Here is a 20,493-nt window from a genome sequence, read left to right as displayed (position 1 = left end):
TCAAAACAAATTCAAAACATCTAACAAGATGGCTATAATGTCAAAATGTCAATAATGTAATTAAAAAGTGTGAGTTGTAAAAGTCTGAATGTAATTACCTTTTATTATCATTTATGATGTTTGACATATTGCAAAAAAAATTATGTTTCGTATAAGAAGCAATTATTGTTAATTATTTGGTTCAACTGGTTTACTGTATCAAATTTCCCAGTTTAGTTGACACTTTGGTATTTTCGTTGCGTCACAGCAAAAGGTTTTTTTTACTTTAGTTTGTATCTTTGAAAGACCACGTCGGATTTAGGCAGGGCTATCGGATTTAGGACCACTCACGGTAGCCCTCAAATGGTCATTAAAATACAAAATTAAACCAAACCAAAAATGGTAGAGTAGGGCTGCAAGCGGAGCTGCGTAGATCATTTGTTTTGAAATTTTGCTGCTTTGATTTGGTCAGTCATTTGATGGCTATGCAAGTTTCCCTCCACTGATGCAAGTTGCCCAACTTCACGGTATAGACCATGACACTTGCCTAAAGGAATATTCAAGCATTCGCCCAAACAGCTATATCCAAACACACACCCAGACGATCTCAATCGAACGGAATCGACGATCGAACCAGTCGAACCAAATCGAACGCAATCGACCGATTGAAATTCTATTGTCGAACGCAATTGAATCTCAATCGAATATTACCGCAATTTTCAGATTCGATTGATATTCGATTGCGTTTGATTGATGTTCGATTGCGTTCAATTGCGTTCGATCGTCAATTCATTGACCCCCGAATTGTTCATCGCATAATTTCTACGGGAAATCGAAAGTAATTTCATTTGGCTTGTGATGTTTGAGAGCTTGGATGTTGGGAAGCTGCAAGAATAAAGCCAGACAGTTACATCAATATGCCTTCTTACATGTCTTTAAAAATATAAATAAAAGTAATCACGGAAAAGGACGCGAAAAAAAAAGACATAAGTGTGAGAACAGAGTAATCAAACTCGTTAGAAAAAGTACCATTAGAAGTCATAAAAAACCAACCTGAATAAATGCAATCGAAATTCCAGAGAACTTCATAATTTCCCAAACAACATTACATTATATACTATGTCAAACTCCCATCACATAAATTTTACAATTACGTCAGAGTAGACTACGCTCGCCACCGAAGAGGTTTATTTGGAAAGGGTAATTATATTTTATTGTTCGCTTCTTTTTTAAAGATTCGCCGGGTTGGAAAAGTATGAATCTCTTTGTACATATTTTACCTACCCCAAATATTTAGGAGGCTGAGTTTTAAACAAATCGTCAAGTTGAAACGAACGATAAATGTATCAAGGTCTGTTTTATTTACCCCCTGGTGACTTAACAAAAGAGACTTAACTCGATGTTACAATCCAATTATTGAAAGTTTGTCTCGGCCTTTTTATAATGACCGAGACATACGTTCTCTGATTACGCAATTTTCATATTGACATTTTCGAGGCATTTTGATGTAACTGCCAGACAATCTCAATCGTACGGAATCGATCGAACCAGTCGAACAACAATCGAACCAATCGAATATTACCCAGAATTTTGACGTTCGATTGAGATTCGATTGCGTTCAACAATCGAATTTCAATCGATCGATCGCGTTCGATTTGGTTTGACTGGTTCGATCGTCGATTCTGTTCGATTGAGATCGTCTGGACACACACATAGAATAGGATCAGTGTTAAAACTTCCCTTTCTTGTCTATACAATTAAAAGTACGAGTAGTCTATTTTGAAGAAAAAAAAAACATTAAAGAATATAACACTTGTTTCCTTTAATATCATTAGACAACATTCACAATAGTCCAATCAGCCAATGTTTTTAAATTATTATTTTTTTAGTATATATATGCAAGAAAATATAAATCAGCCGCCATAAATTATGGAAAAAAGTGCAATTCAAGGGTGGAAAATATCGATCATAAAAACGTGTATTACAGAATGAAACTATGACTCTTGATGGTTTTCTAAGTAAGGACAAAATTCTTTTGCCATTAGGTCATCAAAAAGCCAAAAAGTACCAGTATACTTTCCTTTTCCTCTTTTTTTCCTCCAGCATCTATCGGGGAAACACTGAAAAAATATCTCTTGCAGTCAGTACCGTACCATACTTACCCGTAACAATCCAAACGCTTCCTTAACAATCAAAAGCGCCAAAACCGCAAAAAAAGCCTTTACCTCAGCAATAATATCCGAATTTTTGTGATTTTGGCGATTATGAGTGTCAAGGGAGCATTTGGATTGTTATAAGTACAGTACAGTACTTTTTAAAGTTTCTCAACTTTGCGATTAACTTGATTGGACAATACCTAGTCACGAGTTTTTTATCAACCAATGAGCTTTCAAGAAAGTCATGCGGATTCTTGGAAGGCCTGGTAATCGAATGTTATGATCACGTGACCCACGCTCAAAGCAGGCGTCGAACGTACTCCGTTGCTGGAACGACGGACTGATTCAGAATCCCTATCACTTTGAAGCGATACGGAAAGCTTATTGGTTGAAAGTGACCTCAATCAAAAATTAGCCAATAGAAAGGCTTTAATTAATGTCAGTACGGTATGCTCTGAGACAAAGTGAAGAGGAAGTTGATACGTTGCTGATTGCTGATAATTTTTTTTTCATTCTGACGACGCATACTACCAATACTCAGTCAACTCAACCCCATTTACCCCAACTTTGCTGAAGCTGGGAACACACATTGTATTTATTAAACCACGTTTAAACTTTTTGGATTTACATTGAAATTAGAAGCTGATTAATATGGCAAGAATCCGTGTTTATAGCCCTTCTGGGCAGACTGTGAAGAACCAAAAACAAATGCAACTTGACATGGAGAATGAACTTACTTTTGCCAACTCAGTTTATGAAAAATCATCTTTCCTTCTGGACCAAGAATCCAAGTATTGTCTTTGACCAGGGTGAGTTAATTTTTCTAGAAAGTAAAATTTTGCGATAAAGGGGCTGGAAATTGACTGCCGTGAGATCGGGTAACTTGCATCAGGTGGAGGCAAACGGTAACTTGCATCAGGTGGAGGCAAACATGCATAGCCCTCAAATGAATGACAGTCTGGGAAATCCTCTCAATTGCACGCTTATGTTCCGAGGGCGTAAGCGTGCAATTGCATGGTTATAATTTACACCCGCTCCCGCCCCGGTTGAAATTGCTTAGGGATTTCAAAGGGGTTCAGAATTCTCTAATTCGGGCGAAGGCATGGTTTAACGGGCAATCCATTTTTACGGAATCTTCTTCTACGATAAATTTTGAGTAAAACTGCCTTAGGCTTTTTTTTAAAATTCAACAGAGCTTTCGGAAGGAATTGCGTGTCAAAAATATAGGAAATTTTAAAGCGTGCAATTGCACGTTTACCGCCAAAGCCGTCACCCGGCCGTCCCCCGACAATCTTGCTTAACGCTTACCCCCTGTTTTAGAACAATTTCAATAAGCGTGTAATTACACGCTTAAAAATTCTGCCATTTTGATAACCGTGCAATTGCGGGCTTACGGCCTCGGAACATAAGCGTGCAATTGAGAGGATTTCCCAGACTGAATGACCTGTCTGGTCATTAAAATACAACTACGCAGCTCCGCTTGCAGCTCTACTCTACCATTTTTGTTTTGATTTAACTTTGTATTTTAATGACCAGCCAAGTCTTTCATTTGAGGACTATGCATGTTAGCCTCCACTGATGCAAGTTACCCGATCTCTCGGTACGTACTTTAGGCCTGTTTAGGCGTACAAACTTTCGCGAGCAGAAACTTTCGTGATTTTTGCGAATTTTGGCCCTTTTTGTGAAAATAAATGTCTTTAAAAATCCTAGGAAGGGCCATTCGTGAAAGTTTAGCTATGGTCGCGAAAATTCTTGACAAAATAGAAAATCTGTAAAACTTCAAACTTTGAATAAAATGTAACTTTTATGGCACTTTTTAGCTTGCTAAAAGACTAATAAGTCAAAGGACAAATGTTTCAAGCCAATCCAAGAAGTATTTGCATAGCTGTCAACTTCGCCTCGCATAAATGCGGGAGAGCTTCAAGTCGGAAAAATTTTCCGCGATAATCCAATTTTTCCGAATAGGAAAATCAGGAAATCGAGGGAATTTCCCCGCGAAGTCTGATTTTATCAGAAATTTCTTTCGGGAAATCGGGGAATTTTCATCTCAATTTTCCAAATTCATGAAACTTTGCCATGCCGCTTTCGAAATCTGAATTTTTTTTCAGGAAGTCGGAAAATTTTTGGAAATGCGGGAGATACAGGAGAAAATCCTGAAAATGCGAGAGATTTGGCTGAATTTTTTTCCCGCTGGAGAAAAGGTTGGCATGCGGGAGTCTCCCGTCCAATGCGGGAGAGTTGACAGCTATGTATTTGTCCCTCTAAGCCATTTTTTCATGTGAAAATTCTCAATTTTACATTTTGATTCGCAAAAGTTTATGCTCACGAAAAATATTTTTCCGTTAAATCCACAAAATCATACTTAATTCTTCTTCGTTCCCGACTAAACATTTTTTTCATATTTCGATTTAAAAGCCTACTCGGTGCGAAAGAGAAATCGTGTATTTTTTAATACGCCGTTCATTAAACTCAAATCAAATGACTTTGGAGGTTCGGTAAAATGGTGGCCGAATTGTCGTCCCATGTTTTGTCAGATAGTCCCAAGTTAGAGCAGTTTACGGTAAATGTTGTAAATTTCGCGATTTTTTGTCCTCGCGAAAGTTTCTGCTTGCGAAAGTTTGTACCCCCTAAAGTATATCGATGCCAGCTTGCAAGGAAAGAACCTCCTGGAAATTTTCAATGACCCCTGGAGGGGGTCATGAGAATTTTAGTTGGAGAAAGGGAATCTTATGCAAAACGACGGTAGATTTTGAGATATATTGGATTTTGAAAAAAGCCAAAATTCGGTTTTTCAATGCAGATTCTACAAAGTAATATTTTCAGATTTTATGTATTTGAAGTTTGTGAACAAAGTTCTGATGTTCTAAAGAGTTTGAATAAAGTTAAAGAAAAAATTGGAAATGCTATTTCACAATTTGAGAAATTTCATTTCCCTAACCCACGGAAATGACATTTCCCAATTCAGAAAGTAAAATTCACATTTGCAGAATAAAATTTGCTTGATTGTTTTTATGCTGCCTAAGCATGTTATTTTCCAATGAGTTTATACTTGAATCTCCTACTGGATATACAGATTCTAAAAGCTAAAAGGAGCTTTGTTAAATCGCAAATCCCAAACTTGTGTAATTTTGATTTCTCATTTCATTTCATAAGCTACAGAGTAATGATCCCAAAGTTTGGATATTTTGTCACAAACTTGGGAATGGTATTTTTCCAAACCTTGTTGTTTGCATTTTGCTTTTAAGTTCGTGAAATGCACTTTCCCATTGCGGTTTTATTTTGTCTGAGGCATATATAATTTAACTTAAATTTAAATCCCAAATGTGAAATGTAATATCTCAAACCTCTTAAATCTCAAAGTCAAAATCACAAAGTTTGTTTGAAACTGAAATTAATTTTTTTTAATTTCCGTATGAATAAATTGAAATTCCCAAGATTGGGAATCAATGTGTAAAATGTAAAATGTTTATATTGTCTCAATATGTTCATTTTTTTCTCTCTAGGTGCTTCAACTGTCTGGGGACAGGATTCAATCAGAGAAGAGAAGGCATCATTTGACGAACAGTTCTATGCAAGTTCGACTTTATTCGATACAGAATTCGATTTCATTCCATCTTCGTTAGATGATCCTTTTCTTTATAATTTGACCAATCCATTTAAAGACTGTGAAATGATGTCTTCCCCAGATCGTACGAGAAAATGTTCCATTTCTGATATTATTGATGTAATTAACGAAGAAAAATTATTAATTAAAAATTGTGGTTCTCTGAACAACAAGGATGAAGGTTATGATTCAAATCTCTCCATTGGAAGTCTCTCCTCTGAAGAAATTGGCCAAGATGAATTTGAGGGGAAATTCACTACTGAAGAAAATTCGAGTGATGATGAGTGCTTTATTAATGTTGAAGATGAGTTACCAGTTATTCAAGATCAAACCACTAAAGCGGATCTACAACCACAATCCAAGGTTATTGGAAATCTAGTTTCATCAACTGGGTTACCGAAATTATTATCGGGTTCTAATAGTAGTGCTATTATTGTTTTATGGAACACTGAAAATAAAATTCAAATTGTTTGTACTTCGAAGAAGAAGTTGCATGAGATTCTACAAAATCAAAATGACTTGCCGTCTAGTTGCAATACAACTAATAATGCTCCTACCAATACAAAATCACTTGACCCTACTCCTACCAATATAAAGTCACTCGACCTAGCATCTACTATAGAGTCTAAAGATTCAGGCTCAGAGACAGAAAAAGTCGAGAATGATCAAGCTAAAAGAAGAGGTAGAAAACGAATTTACCATTCGAACACAGAAACAGAGCGTGAAGACTCGAAACGTGTACGTAACAATGAAGCTTGTCGTAAATTTCGTAAAAGTCGTACCGAAAAACGTAAATCGTTATTCCAAAGCGAATCAACTTTGCTACAACGTAACTTAAATTTGAAAGAACAGGTAGCTGCCCTTGAAAGACAATTATTATATATCAAAGAAAAGTTGGGTATGTCTAAAAACATATCTAACAATTAAAAGATTCCAAAGTTGAAAAGACTTCTTTTTTGACGAAAAGGGATGGTTTTTTCCTCTTTCACACTTCCTAATTTTTTTTTTTGAAATAAATAGTTTAAAGAAAAATTTATTGTTTTCCGATAAAAGATATATTGACCGTGTAAGTAAGCACTTTATTTTAATGATGATTTTTGGAAAAGTATATTTTACAACGTAATAAATAACCTTATTAAAAGACAACGACAAGACGCCGAGGGTAATATTTTTTGTAAGCCGAATTATTTGACTTATTCGACTTTTTCATCGTTGTAATCATACTATGCTACTAATAAGGAAAAAGCTCTCATACAAGTGCACCCTCTATTTCTGGTATTTTAAAAGGAAAACGAACGCCATATAGCTCCCGTATTTTTTAAGGAAAATGATAACTCTGTATTTCTTGTATTTTTGAAGGAAAACGATAAGTCTGCATTTCTTGTATTCTTTAAGGAAAACGATATCTCTACATCTTTTGTAGTTTTGAAGGAAAACGAACGTTACACTTCTTATTTTGTTTGATTTTTCCTGTTTGATGATTTTTTGTCATACCAGGTTTCGTAAATCTATACGTTTGATGTTGTTTCTAGCATTTTTCAAACTTCTGGCAGGGATATGTTATAGCGGAGCTGGATAACGCACATTTAAAAAGCCTTTTTCTATCTCTGTCCCTGACATTAAAATTTGATATGAAATTTAACTTTTTTAATTACAAACTCGTGAAATTTGGATTTCCTCTTAGCCAATGATTCTGCTGCTGCATTTATCGTTCACGATTAAAAACTTTTAATTATCAAGAGGGTCTGTAAAACATTGGTGAATTTTAAATTTAAAAATTTAAAAAAATTAAAAACATTGTTTTCATTGTAAAGTTATAAGAAGTTTCTTCTCTAAGATTATAAATAGTACTTTTTCATTTGAAATACCGCGCTACACCGCGGGGTGACTCACTTTCTAACTGATATTTTCAGATAGCAAGTCGGTATGTCTGATTATGGAAAAAATTTCAAGTCAATTGAAACAATATTTGTCAAAATATTTACATCCGAAATTTTTAAAGAGAAATCATGAAAGCCTCTCAAATTCATAACACACGCTGATAAAAATAGATTTCATTTACAAGGAAGCTTTTGGGGTATCTTCTACAAATATTATTTTGATGAAAAGCGGGAACATCATAGCAAAATATGTGCAAACGTACTGCATGAATACTTTGTCTGCTTCATTGTTCTTATAAAAACAGAACACTCAAGGGGACAGAGATGGATTTCTATTATCAACAGTTTACAATAGAAAAGACAAAAAAGCAATCCGCTAAGGAATTCTCGTCCTTCATCCAGCTCCGCTATAATATATCCCTGCTTCTGGCTAGTTAAGTACGAAAAGAGAAAACAGAGAGCGAACTTTTATTTAAACATTAAGTATTGATAATTTTTCAAAGCCGGATGCTTTCGAATATACTATTTAAAGTCACCTACGGCCCTCACTGTATTCGATTATAGAATAATTATTTACAGACTACATTCGTGACTTCTCCTCGAATTTTGTTATTATCTTAAAAACCTGGCCCTTTAAAATGAATTTTACCAATTTTGCAGACTAAGTGTCTTATTTTACGGGGCAAATTTCACCCCGAGCCTTGAAAAAATCAGCGCGCAATCAACGAAGACAAAAGTAACCATGACGACCATCCAAGATCTTGGATGAAGTTCAAAGTTGATATTTCTATTCCCGTTGTTGAAAACACAACTAAAAATATCATCAATGCTTTTTAAAAAGAGTCAGTGATAGAGAATCATAACATAAAGTCTGTCTATTATTTCGATTCAATTAAAAGTGACATTTCCATAATTAGTAGTTTAGTTGCTCCCGAAGGGAGCCTATGTTGCTTCTGCATGAGGCCGTGGTGGGGATCGAGCTGGCGAAAAATTGTTCAAGAAAAAGGGACGATGTAACCTAGTGGCCACAACTAAAAGATTGCCGTGTGGTGAGCTTTTAAGCTAGCTCGATCGACCGCGCGAACAGATATTTTGCATTTTTGGCGCTCCAAAGTCATAGCTTGGAAAACAACAACACCGCGTGAACAGAAATTTAGAGTTTTTAGCGCTCCAAAGACATAGATTGGAATACAACAACAACGAAGCAACTTGGGACCAGTTGGTTTCAGCATGAACATATAAACGACTGGACATCCATCTTTTATTGTCTCTTTGAAGCGAGCTTCGTTGCCGCCTGCATTTCAATATTAGTATGAAAAATCCTTCAATATTCCGTCATAATTTTATTTCTTTGAAATATTTAGGTAAAAAGATTGATAGAGCTTGAACATTACTCCTAATGTACAAAAAAATTATTTTCGAATTTTTTCACAAGTTTGCGATATATTTTATCAACATTTTCAACTCTGAAATGCTGAATTTCAACTGCGTGTATACTTTTGAATCCCTTTTGTCACTCCAATAATTTTTTTTATGACTTGAAAAAAATAGCTTGCCAAAGTTGAGAGCCTGTGTAATAAGAATACCGAATTTAGAATGGGACACTCTCTAAAATTATTAGACACTTTTAAGTCAAAATTTAGAAATATTAGTCGGAGTTTTGACAAGCTGACGATGATTTTGCCTCTGTTATCTTTGTTATGATATAGACATAAAAGACTTGAGAAGAATAGAACAACAGAGACTTTTGACGTTGTTAGCAAGGTATTCCCAAGTGGTATATCATCAAAATCTATTGTTTCATTTTATGCTTTTAACGAGGCGGCAACGAAGCTAGCAGCCTTTTCTACAAAAAGACAAAGGAGATTGATGTCCGGTCGTTTATATGTTCATGGTTTCAGAAAGTCAGAAAGTAGAAGGTATAATCCCATATACTGTTCTGCAACTTTGATACCGTGAAAAAGGGTAACTTGCATCAGTGGAGGCTAACATGCATAGCCCTCAAATGAATGACCTGGCTGGTCATTAAAATACAACTACGCAGCTCCGCTCGCAGCTCTACTCTACCATTTTTGTTTTGATTTATTTTTGTATTTTAATGACCAGCTGGGTCTTTCATTTGAGGGCTATGCACGTTAGCCTCCAATGATGCAAGTTACCCTTTTTCACGGTAGTAAGTATAATACTATTTTATCAAAAGTAATGTTTCAGATAGGATGTATGATTGAAAATTATTTTAAAGAATTTCTTTTTGCTTTGTATATATCCTTGCTTGTTGTATAATCAGACATCAGTTACTTTACTGTTACTTTTGGGTAATTATTATCAGAAATTGGAAAAAACTTTGCATACCACCATTAATGAACCTTCTGTCCAGGCGATGTCAATTGAATTCAATTGATCCAAATTTTCGTAATTGAACTATCAAATTTTATCAAACAGAATCAAACTATAGGTGTTTGGTTACTGAACCTGATCGAAGACGACCCTGTCGAACGAAAGAAATATTTCTATCCGCAGACAAACAAATTGCGCTGCCAGATAAGTGAACCACACGGCTGGATAAGTGAATGTGTCAGCCTAGACAAATGTTAAATTTTCTTTCAGAAAAAAGACTATAATTTGTTTACCTTTATCCTTGCAGCTTCCCAACATCCAAGCTCTCAAACATCACGAGAGAGTTGTTAGCGTGCCAATTTGAACAATCTTATCTGTAGGTAATATCCAATTTCCCGCTGGTTTCACTTGCATCCACTGAAGTATGGAGGTATCATAATTTAAGCTGGTGGAATTAGGAATGCAAATAATTATTGATGGTGGAATTACTTATTCAATAATCTGTTGCGATCGCCTTAGCTCTAGTTTAGACGGCCCACTTTTTGCCCTGCCTATTCTAATTGTGAATTAAAGAGGGCATAAAATGGGCTGTCTAAAGTGATGCATAGCCCTCTTTTGACGTCAATGCAATGTCTTTTTTCAAACCTTTCCAAGCAAAGATTTTAACAACCAACTTTGTGCCCTCTTTCTGTCTACTCTAACAATTAGAATAGGCAGGGCATAAAGTCAGCCGTCTAAACTAGAGCTAAAGGACTATTGTTTAAGTACGTCTTGCAGACCACACGTTCAGTCCGGGGTAAGTCTCAAAAAATAGTGTTAAAATCCTTGGACACGCAACAAGAAAATCCTTGCTGGAGTCCGGGGAATCAGCAGGGTCGTTTGAACAGTAATTCAACTTTACCAGAATCTTTTAGTTTCATGACTGTTCGATTTGGTTGCGGTAATTTAACACCTATCGTTTGATAATGTTAGATTAGATTGGTACCTGTGAAGTAAAAAAGGGTAATTTGCATCATTTGAGGGAAACTTTACATTGCCTCCAAAAGTGCAGACCTTTTTTGGTCTGCACTTTGTCCAAGCTAAAATGTAAATTAAATTTGGAGGCGATACCAGTTTCCCTCCAGTGATTACCCTTTTTTCACGGTAATCAAACAGTCTGATTGACATCACCTGGATATTAATATACTATTATACATTTGGGGATCATGTAAAAGATTTCTTTCGAAAGAAACTCACTTCGATTACACTGGAGGTTTCTGGGGAATTCCTAAATAGTAAATTGCATACTGATACGGTCTGCTAGACATTAATAAGGTAATATTTGCTCTTCATCTTTGATTCTTTCTACAGTGATTAGATTGACACATGCGCGATAAAATTTCTATTATTGGTCTTCAGAGGTTAATATATTCTTTGAAAACTTAACCACTGATACTCAGGGTAAGGGTGTGGAGGATTTCAGAGGGGGTTCGAAATTTTTTTTTGAGGGTTTAGGGGGGGGGTTCCAAAATATTTTTGGGCAACTCAGGAGGTCAAATTTCATGGTTTCACATTTGAAGATTTAAAATTTTTATTCGTACTTCGTATTATTGTTACCTCTGTATTCATGAAATATCATTGTGATAGCCTCACTATTTCGGTTGCTTGATCTTAACATTGTGTAAAAATTGGTTCAGTGGACTAAGATAGAATGTTTGTTAAGGGATCCCCCCTCTTACAATTTTATATGTCAGCATAGTCTAACCATAGTATAAGAAAGCCGCGGCTGGAATGGTAACATCTGAACTTCTGTTGTTCTATCTCTGTCGTATTTGATGACTATTTTTTGATCAAGAGATCAGTAATGTAGCATCTTTAATGGTAAATTTTATTGGTTTGTCGTTAATACTTACTTTACAGTGTGTTTTAGACATTAATGATATGCCCTTGATAATACACTTGCATTATAAAATCATTGTAAAGGAAAGATCAACAATAAGAAATTTAAACAAGCACAAAATGGCTGGGCTGAAAGAACTAAAAAATAAACAAAGTGCCTCGAATGCCTTCGCAATATTTCACTGAAATCTTTTTAGAAATCAATAAAAAAGTACATCTAGATAATACTGTGAAAGTTTCAAGCCATCACCTTCAAAATTTATCATTCAAACTGACAAGAAAGTTGTCATCTTGAATATAGTTCTTATAATTTCAATTTTGGCAAAAAACTATTGTTTCCACAAAATACCCCTAAAATATGTCCAAAATTAGTTCAAGTGTTCTATTGGGTACAGATTCAAAGATATCTAGCAACAAAAAAACTTTTTGTAAAGGAAAGTAAGAGAAAAATTTCAAAAGGTATCTACCAATGATAAACTGAGCATCTTGATGTTCTTATAAAGCTCGGAGACAGAGATGGAACAGCAATTAACTGAAAAGACAATGCGGTAGATATTCCAGCCGCGGCTTTCTTATACTACAGGGTGTCCCTAATTAAAGTATCGAGTTTGAACATGCGATTGAGTAGAAAAGTTTGTATGTGTTATCGCTAAAATATAAGAACGTTCTCCATCACACAGGCTTATTACAAAAGGTAGTTGCAACGTATAAATTAATCGCAATGACAAAGAAAAAAGAGGGAGAGCTTAAAATACAATTTTGTGAATACACACTTAAAACTTTCTACTCAATCGCATGTTCAAACTCGATACTTTTATTAGGGACACCCTGTATGGTCTAACCTTTTAAGAAGAGCTGAAAATACAGTGCTTTTAGCGAACAAAGTGGTTGAAAATTGAAAATTTTCTCCTGTCGGCGCAAACCATGGTTCTCTGATAATATTATTGCCTTTAAAAACGCAACTGAAAATATTACTCCTGTGATATTAAGATATCGTTTACACGTTTTTTTTTTTTTAAGAAACTAGTTTTACCAAGCAGCCTCAATATTTCTTAAGAAATCGACCTTTTGACCAGTCTGGAAATTGCAGCTTGTGCGGCGTAGATTTGAGTTTCGAGATCTTCTGCCTTCAACTTTTCCCAGTTAAGTTGGCGCAGCTCCGGCGTAACATTTCCTCCTTTCCAGACTGGCCTTTTGAGCCTTAAATGTTTCTTATATGTTTCTAAAATTTTTGACATAATCAGCCTCGTGGAAGACTGGATTGGAAGGTTTAAAAAAAAACAAATCAAAAAATGTTATTTTCTCAGCATCAGCATCAGCATGTTTCTTAGATGCTTCTCAGTTTTTAGGCATTCTGAGCCTCATGTTTCTTAAAATAAAAAAAACGTGTATTCAATGAAAAACTTCACTTTTAAATTCCATATGATTCAGACATTAAAAGCCTCATTTCTGGGCAGAATCAGTCCGAAAAAGAGCTTATGTTTGAAGGAAATCAGGAGTCCAACATCGAAATTTTCTCCTGTCGGCGCACTAACACCTACGTCACTAAATTCATTACCCCTGCACGTATGAAATCAAGTCTCTTGCTGCCTTCTATATAATAGTCCTCCACACATGAGTGCACAATACATTTTGAGGCTTATAGGATCACTCACAATCTGGAAATTTACTGCAGTTAAACCCGATTTATATGTGAAAAGTCGCCCTTATCCAAAAGTAGGTATAAGTAAGTACGATAAGTATAACCCTCACCTTATTAATCAGTCAATTCGAGTGCAGGGGAAAATATTTTAGCAAGGGGGGGGGGGGTGCGAAATTTATTTTCGATTTTTTGAAATATCCTCCACTCCTCCCTAGTAGATACTTTCTGACCACTCCCTAAGGTTGATGAAATTGAACAAGTTATATGATTTAACAAAAATCATGAACAATCAAAAATTTACTTTTGCTTTCAAAAATTACATAAAAACACCAAAACAATGACAGCCCCATCAAAATTTATGACACTTTACTAAACACACCACTCATCAGCAAGTCTATCAAAAAGCTATGAGTGGCCCCCGGGCTAGTGTTTACTTTGGTCGTTTGATGTTGATCATCCTAGCAGCATTGTAGGTGTACTCAAAAATATTCCGATTGTGGATTAGATGTAGGTGAAAGGCTCTCTGATTAAATTAAACAAGATATACGATTTAACGAAAATCATGAACAATCAAAAATATTTCGAAGAAAATCATTCCCTAAAATACCATCGTTGAGTAACAAAAAAACAGATTATACATCATTAGAAAAAGTTTTACAAAAATATATAATATTCCGTATAATACACAATGAAACAAAGAAAAGACTTTTTTCAAAGAATTTAAGCTAGGGTTTATTTTTTCATTTTTGAAGTCAAAGGTGACAGAAAAAGCACTCTTCAAGAAAAACATTGATAGAGTGTGAAAGATAACGAAAGAATTCTGAAAAATGTCCAGGGTAGATTTGATTCGTGTCAAGGGGTTGACAAATTGAAATATATATGTCTATAAATCGTCCACCCCATGAATGGATTTTTCCTGAAAGCAAGTCTAAAATCGACGACAAAAAAAAACATCGTAGACTCCCGATGCACAAAAATATAATGAAAAATGATTCTCGAATATTTTTTTAAAAATAAGAGCAAGATAATAATATACTACTACTACTAACTAATGATGCGTGCTAAATAGATCGTACCGAACGTGTGAACAATTAAAAAATACCAATCAATCATTATATAAACCTGAACAATAAACAAAATATATAATTGTTTTTAGATGAAGACTTCAATAATATTTAATACAGTAAGGCCCAAAAAAAGCTGAAAAGAGGCATGGATATTCCAAGAAAGACTTCATCGTACTCCTAAAGTAATTTTATGTATTAGGTTTTGAAAGAAAAATGGGCGCTATATGATATGCACCATTGTAATGTCTTCTAACATTACATCACGGACCCAACAGCTGATTAGTTGCAAGTGATGTATTGACTGATTTTACGTCCCACTCCACAACCAATCAGCTGTTGGGTCCATGGTGTGATGTTGAAGACATTACAATAATGTATATCATTGATTAAATGGAATTCTATTGACAAGAGAAATCATAATTGAGCGACAGTTTGAGGTTTTTCTAAGCATAAGGAAAAAGGTATTAGTCATATAAAATGACGTCTTAATTGTAACATGATACTATCTTTTGCATGGAAAAACACAAAAACGACCGTCTAAAAGATTACGTCATGACTATCAATTGATGATTTTCTTCAAAGCATTAGATACATTGAAGGATATATCGAATACACGTTATTTTTTATAAGAACAAACTATAACACAAGGCTTTGATTGCCAAAATGCTAAGAAAAAGTTAAGAACATTTTAAGGCTTCGCGGACTCTAAAACACCCAATTTCTGAAGAAAATGGACAAAAAGACTCAAAAAATGGCTAAAATAAGAACATGTTAAGAACATTTTTAGGCTTAAAATTCAAAAAGTTACATGCAAATTTTGGATGTTCTTATAAAAAAAACGTGTATAGACATCCCAGTATACAAAGAAGCGGAATAATTTACGACAAAAAAACTCCCCAAAATACGTGCATGTGATGCGTGATTATAAAAAATAGTGAGAAAAATAATTATAATATACTGTCAGCGCATGCAAACGAGGCTGCTTTATGGATCAGTATCGAACTTTTGATATTTGTTTGAATCGTCTTTAAAGAGACCTGAGGATTAAAAGAAATTAACGTATGCGTTAATGATGATGTCATTAGTATATTTAAAACAAGCATTATTCGTGCACAATAACTAAGTGGATTGAAAATTAATGCACGCGAAATTTAATCGACTTAACATTCTAGCACAAAAATCAACGAAAAATCTGGAATCTAGCAAATCTGGCGATTTGGGCAGTTTTCAAGATATACTTAAAGAAAGAATAAAAGACTTACCATATTTTGCACGAATCTGGTCGTGTTTCAATTTACGCTCTTCATCTCTGGAAAACGAAAAGTAGAGACAGTATTACAGATTTTGAATGGTATTATGAGGGTCTTCACTTAAAACAAAGCTACCCAACAGGCTTATTCTCTGGAAAAGTTTCCCAACTACCCTTACGTGTCCTTTTAGTGCCGGTATCTAGCAGTTATAACTAATAACCCAGCTGATTTATATCATTGTTTCAACGTTTGTGTATCGTTTTGAACGTTAGATAGACGTTAAAACTACGTGGTGAACCAGCTTTGAAAGAACAAATAGTGTTTGTGGGATGATACTATGCCGAGAAATGCACATAAATGTGCACCATTGTAACAAAAATATGTATCCTTCCTACTTTTTTTCTATTCAATGCATCAATCAGCCTTTCTAAAAAATGACGTATTGTCAGAAGACATTGCAATGGTATACACAATCTGAATTTTACTAATTTTACCATTTTTGACCATTGTCTTACCTTGCAGCATGTTTGGCATCTCTCTCGTTCTTCCTGTTTTCACGTTTCGAATCTTCTTTGGCCCATCTGCACAAAAGATGAAACAAGAAAGTGGAGTTTAAAATCCAAATCCTATTTATTTAAAATTCATTACTGTGTATTTTCTTCAACAAAAACAGATTTGAGCTTCAGACAGTTTAGCTATTTGCTTTGTGCTAAAATAATCAAGAAACTTAACAAAGTATAGTTTGTACACCCCTGTGTAGGTCTTTGCAGATCTTGTCTGAGAAGATTGGTTAAAAACACAATGCCTTGTCATGAAAAGCGAAAGCGCATTCGAATGTCCTCATCAAAAAGTGTTGTCATTCATAAAATCTTTCAATCTGTCATAGTGTCCTCCCCCCCCCCTTTATAAAGGGGGGGGGATTCTGATTTTGGCCCTTTTTTTAAAGTATGGGGGAAAATGAAAAATTTGAAATTTGCTGGGGGAAAATAAAGAGGGGGGAAAACCATAAATTTAGGAGATTTTGACTGGGGGAACTTCACTGATCTCAAGGTGATCTTGTTGCAAAACCTGTTTAAGCAATAAAATCAGCAAATCTTTTGGGATAAACCAACTTTTCAATACAATTTCATTTTTCCAGCACTTTCAAGGCTATTTTTTCAAGCTTTCCAAAATTTCAAACTTGATTTAAGGCATTTTTATGTTAACCATATGGGGAACCGCAAAATCTTCAAATAGCTGGGGGAATTCAAAAAAGAGGGGGGAACCGAAAAATTTTGAAATATGGTGGGGGAAATAAAAGAGGGGGGAATGGAGAAAAATTTTGATTTTTAGTGGGGGGAACCAACCCAGGAGGACACTATGTCTGTATGTTCTTGGACGTCTTCTTTGCAAATTTCCATATAAAATCATGTTCATGGCGGCCATTTCTCACTTTGTTTTAAGCTTAATCTTTCCTTAATCCACCTCCCGAGCAGGATTAAGTTTTGGGGTGTTTAAGTCTAAGTTAATCGCTTTTTTAATCGTGATATTTTTTGAACAACAGACAAATTTTCGTTAATCGGCGCTAATCGTGATTTAATCCAGACTTAAGCTAATCGGCCGCTAATCCACTTTTGAACAATCGGGCCCTGTTCATCAGTGACCCGATGAAAAGAATTGCCAAAAATGGTCTAATTTTAAGCCCCAGTGGGATAATGAGTGAGCCCGGTTCAAAATTAACCGAAATTTTCTAACTCTGCCTCTGACTCTGCTTTGGAAATTTAAATTTATGCCCAGGACATTAATAACATTATGTAGGTAGGTCAACCCTGTCAAAAATCATCAAAAATTACTATATATAATTTTTTTCAATTGAAAAATCTCACTGTCCTTGACCCGGTGAAAATCGATGTGAAAATTGATGAGAAAATTCTCACCAAAAATGAAATTTCAAGACCTCAAAATCACCTGGCGAAATTTTACTATTTTCATAGTTACCCCGGTGAGTTCTAACGCTACCGGGTCACTGATACAGGGGTGTTATATTTCTGACCGCTTCTCCTCTTCTACCTTTGAGGATACTTACTTTCTTTGGCTTCGTTCACGACAACAATCGCGGCAACAAATACAATACACACAACAACAGAGGAAGACCAGGAGAAGAACTGCTGCCAGTGGTGCGATCACAATCAACACAACACCAGGAACTAAAAGTGAAAGAATTAAGATGAGTTAATAGTAGATATAGTAGATAATATTATAGCCTATAATAAACGGTTTCGCAGGGAAAATTAAATAAAAGTCGGACGGGGGATTTGTCCGCACGGGCTAGAAAATTCTTGAGAAGCTCAACACCACCACTTAAATTTCTTCTCAACAGCTATATGACGACTTTGTATTTTCCCACAACTTGCCTATAACAATACAAGATATCACCGAAGAAAAGATCTGAACAGTACATAGAATTTAAACACATACTTGTGCATTGACTGTAGGTATACCATTTGCCTGAGCATTGGTCTTTATTAACGATCACGGACGTACGCTTTTCACATTTCTTCGTTGAATCGCAATAGAAGCACTGCGAAACGAGAAAATAAAGGATATAAGTAATAATACAATGGAGTCTCCATAACTCGAACCCGGAGCTTGAACCTCTATTACTGGAATGTTTCCTTAACTAGAACAAATTTTCTGATCTCTTTAGTTAAGAAACCCTAATAAACAAGTCTCCATAACTCGAAAAAAATTGTGTTCTCCGTGCGTGTCTGAGTTATGGACACTCCACTATATACATTATTAGCATAAAATTTGGTCCCCATTAGAAAACTACAAATGGAAACTTATCTCCATTTGAAAAGACATTACAAATTTAAAATTTAAGCGTAAAAATATTCGAGTTCCTATCTATATTGAGAATTTTCTCTGTAATTTTATTTTCATCAGCTAAATAATTCCTGAACGGAATACTAAAACAGGGGGTGGTAATGATTTATTCCTTAATCAAATATTGTGAACATTAACTTAGCAAGCTTAGCGAACTTTACAGATCATCAATTTGCAATGAAAGAGATATATACTATTACAAAAGAAAATAGTATACCTCGATATCATAGCCGACACATTCACCACAAGATCCTGAAACTGTTCCATTACTCGATTTCTTGAACTCACACGATGCTCCTGAAGAAAACAATCAAAATATTTCGATCTTTGAAAATCTTTTACAGGGCAATAAAATTGGCCTTTCCTGAAAACCTAGATTCTCAGAACTCCGTACTTGGGCATTTATACAAGTGTAAAATATAATCAAACTCGGAATTGAAGCCTATTTACTGCATGATAAGAAAAAGGGACCAACGGAGGTCTTCTAGCTTGTACTTTATTGTACCTAGTCAGCCTTGTATTCTATAGAAAGCCGTAGCTAAATATAATTTGAAACTAGCAGAAGTATGATCAAATATTTTAACCAAGTAATACTTACCTATAGTATCTTGTACGAACCATGTCAAACAGAATACGACAATCAACAACAAAGATGTCTTGATGGAAACCATTTTGGTGTTTTATATTATGTTTATTTTCTAAAAGAGTGATTGGTTAAACTGAAGATTGTTGTTGTTGTTGACCTCCTCTGTGGAGGTCTTCTTCAGTTTCGAAGAAAAAAATCGTTTGTAGTTCACTGTTTTTTGACGTCAAAAAAATACCCAATGCAGGGACTTCCTCCATGGTATGAAAGAAGTTTGGAAATTTGAAGTTGTGGAATCCACAGATATCTTACATAAAAAACTAGATGGAGCTTCTTTGTCCCTAGCTGAAGCAAAAGGATGTACAGAGTAGCTTCATCTAGTGTTTTATATAAGATATCCGTGGTGGAATTGAATTGAATGGACAAGCATTTAGCAATTGGTCAATGCCGAACTGTCTATCATGTTTTACCATCCCTCGATTAAGTTTGAGAAAACGGTCTAAATCAATAAAATTACTTTTCCTCGTATTTACAATTGGAAAAGTCCATCTTCTTCTCAATAAACAGTACCCACAAACCCTTAATAACGTATAAATATTTGATGATTTCAATCATTCTTATTGATGAAGTTTGCAGGATAATTTAACCTGGAGGGAATAAACAGCGATCGAAAACTGATCAGAAAAAATAAACACGTTTTCTCTTTCCACAACACATAGTGTTTTTGAGAGTCTACCGCCCTCGTAGTCAAACCTCAATGAATATTTTTTTAATACCCTTCAACTTCAGTTTTCCACATTACGCCTGTAAAAGCTATTGGGGCCTCAGATCGATTTTGGCGCCAAATATTCCCTAAACAATACAATGACCTTGAAATGTCTTTCTTTTTTATTACTAATAAAGGATTTGCACTAATAGTCTGAGCTGGTTCTTCATTTCAAGCTATAAAAAAGTAAAATTTAGTTTGTTTACTCTTTAGTCACTATGAGATAAAGTACCGAAATATCACGCGACTTGTTATGACAATTTTATTAGCTAAAATGCAATTAAACCTTGCTTTCTATTATTTTATTAATCTTTATCTCGACTCTACTCTTTACAATAATCTGCCAAATGTTTAAATAAAGATTGCCTTTAGAAATTGAACGTTTTTAGCGTTTTTTTGTCTATTTTTGTCAAACAAAAGCCTAGCTAATATCCTAGCTATTTTCCCATTAAAATCCTAGACTGGAAATGTTTGTTCCATAACTCA

At 34.9% G+C, this 20,493-nt stretch overlaps 2 protein-coding genes across 2 annotated transcripts; one reads left to right on the top strand and one right to left on the bottom strand.

The window, feature by feature from the left end:
- The first annotated feature begins 2,646 nt into the window (after positions 1-2,646).
- On the top strand, positions 2,647-6,905 carry LOC136819416 (uncharacterized). The gene is made up of 2 exons (XM_067075645.1): positions 2,647-2,944; positions 5,639-6,905. The coding sequence occupies exons 1-2, from the start codon at positions 2,863-2,865 to the stop codon at positions 6,664-6,666; spliced, it is 1,110 nt and encodes a 369-aa protein (XP_066931746.1). The 5' UTR covers positions 2,647-2,862; the 3' UTR covers positions 6,667-6,905.
- Positions 6,906-14,025: 7,120 nt separating this feature from the next.
- Positions 14,026-19,437, bottom strand: LOC136819403 (pituitary tumor-transforming gene 1 protein-interacting protein-like). Its single transcript, XM_067075634.1, has 7 exons — positions 19,257-19,437; positions 18,876-18,955; positions 18,251-18,353; positions 17,859-17,979; positions 16,309-16,374; positions 15,806-15,852; positions 14,026-15,580 (listed from the first exon to the last, which is right to left on the bottom strand). Exons 1-7 carry the CDS (start codon positions 19,327-19,329, stop codon positions 15,528-15,530), a joined length of 543 nt encoding a protein of 180 aa, XP_066931735.1. The 5' UTR covers positions 19,330-19,437; the 3' UTR covers positions 14,026-15,527.
- Positions 19,438-20,493: the final 1,056 nt, after the last annotated feature.

The sequence above is a fragment of the Clytia hemisphaerica genome, unplaced genomic scaffold (genome assembly GCF_902728285.1).
Source record: "Clytia hemisphaerica strain Z4C2 unplaced genomic scaffold, Clytia hemisphaerica genome assembly, whole genome shotgun sequence".
In the NCBI taxonomy this organism is placed as follows: Eukaryota; Metazoa; Cnidaria; class Hydrozoa; order Leptothecata; family Clytiidae; genus Clytia; species Clytia hemisphaerica.
Note: the sequence above shows the minus strand (reverse complement) of the source record. Positions and strands in the feature narration are given on the sequence as shown.

Bases quoted from the DNA above. Each gene is read 5' to 3' on its own strand.
- LOC136819416 (XM_067075645.1), top strand. From the start codon at position 2,863: ATGAACTTACTTTTGCCAACTCAGTTTATGAAAAATCATCTTTCCTTC. The intron at 2,945-5,638 runs GTGAGTTAATTT...TTTTCTCTCTAG, and splicing joins AAGTATTGTCTTTGACCAGG to GTGCTTCAACTGTCTGGGGA.
- LOC136819403 (XM_067075634.1), bottom strand. From the start codon at position 19,329: ATGGTTTCCATCAAGACATCTTTGTTGTTGATTGTCGTATTCTGTTTG. The intron at 18,956-19,256 runs GTAAGTATTACT...TGTTTTCTTCAG, and splicing joins GTTCGTACAAGATACTATAG to GAGCATCGTGTGAGTTCAAG. The intron at 15,853-16,308 runs GTAAGACAATGG...TTCGTTTTCCAG, and splicing joins GATGCCAAACATGCTGCAAG to AGATGAAGAGCGTAAATTGA.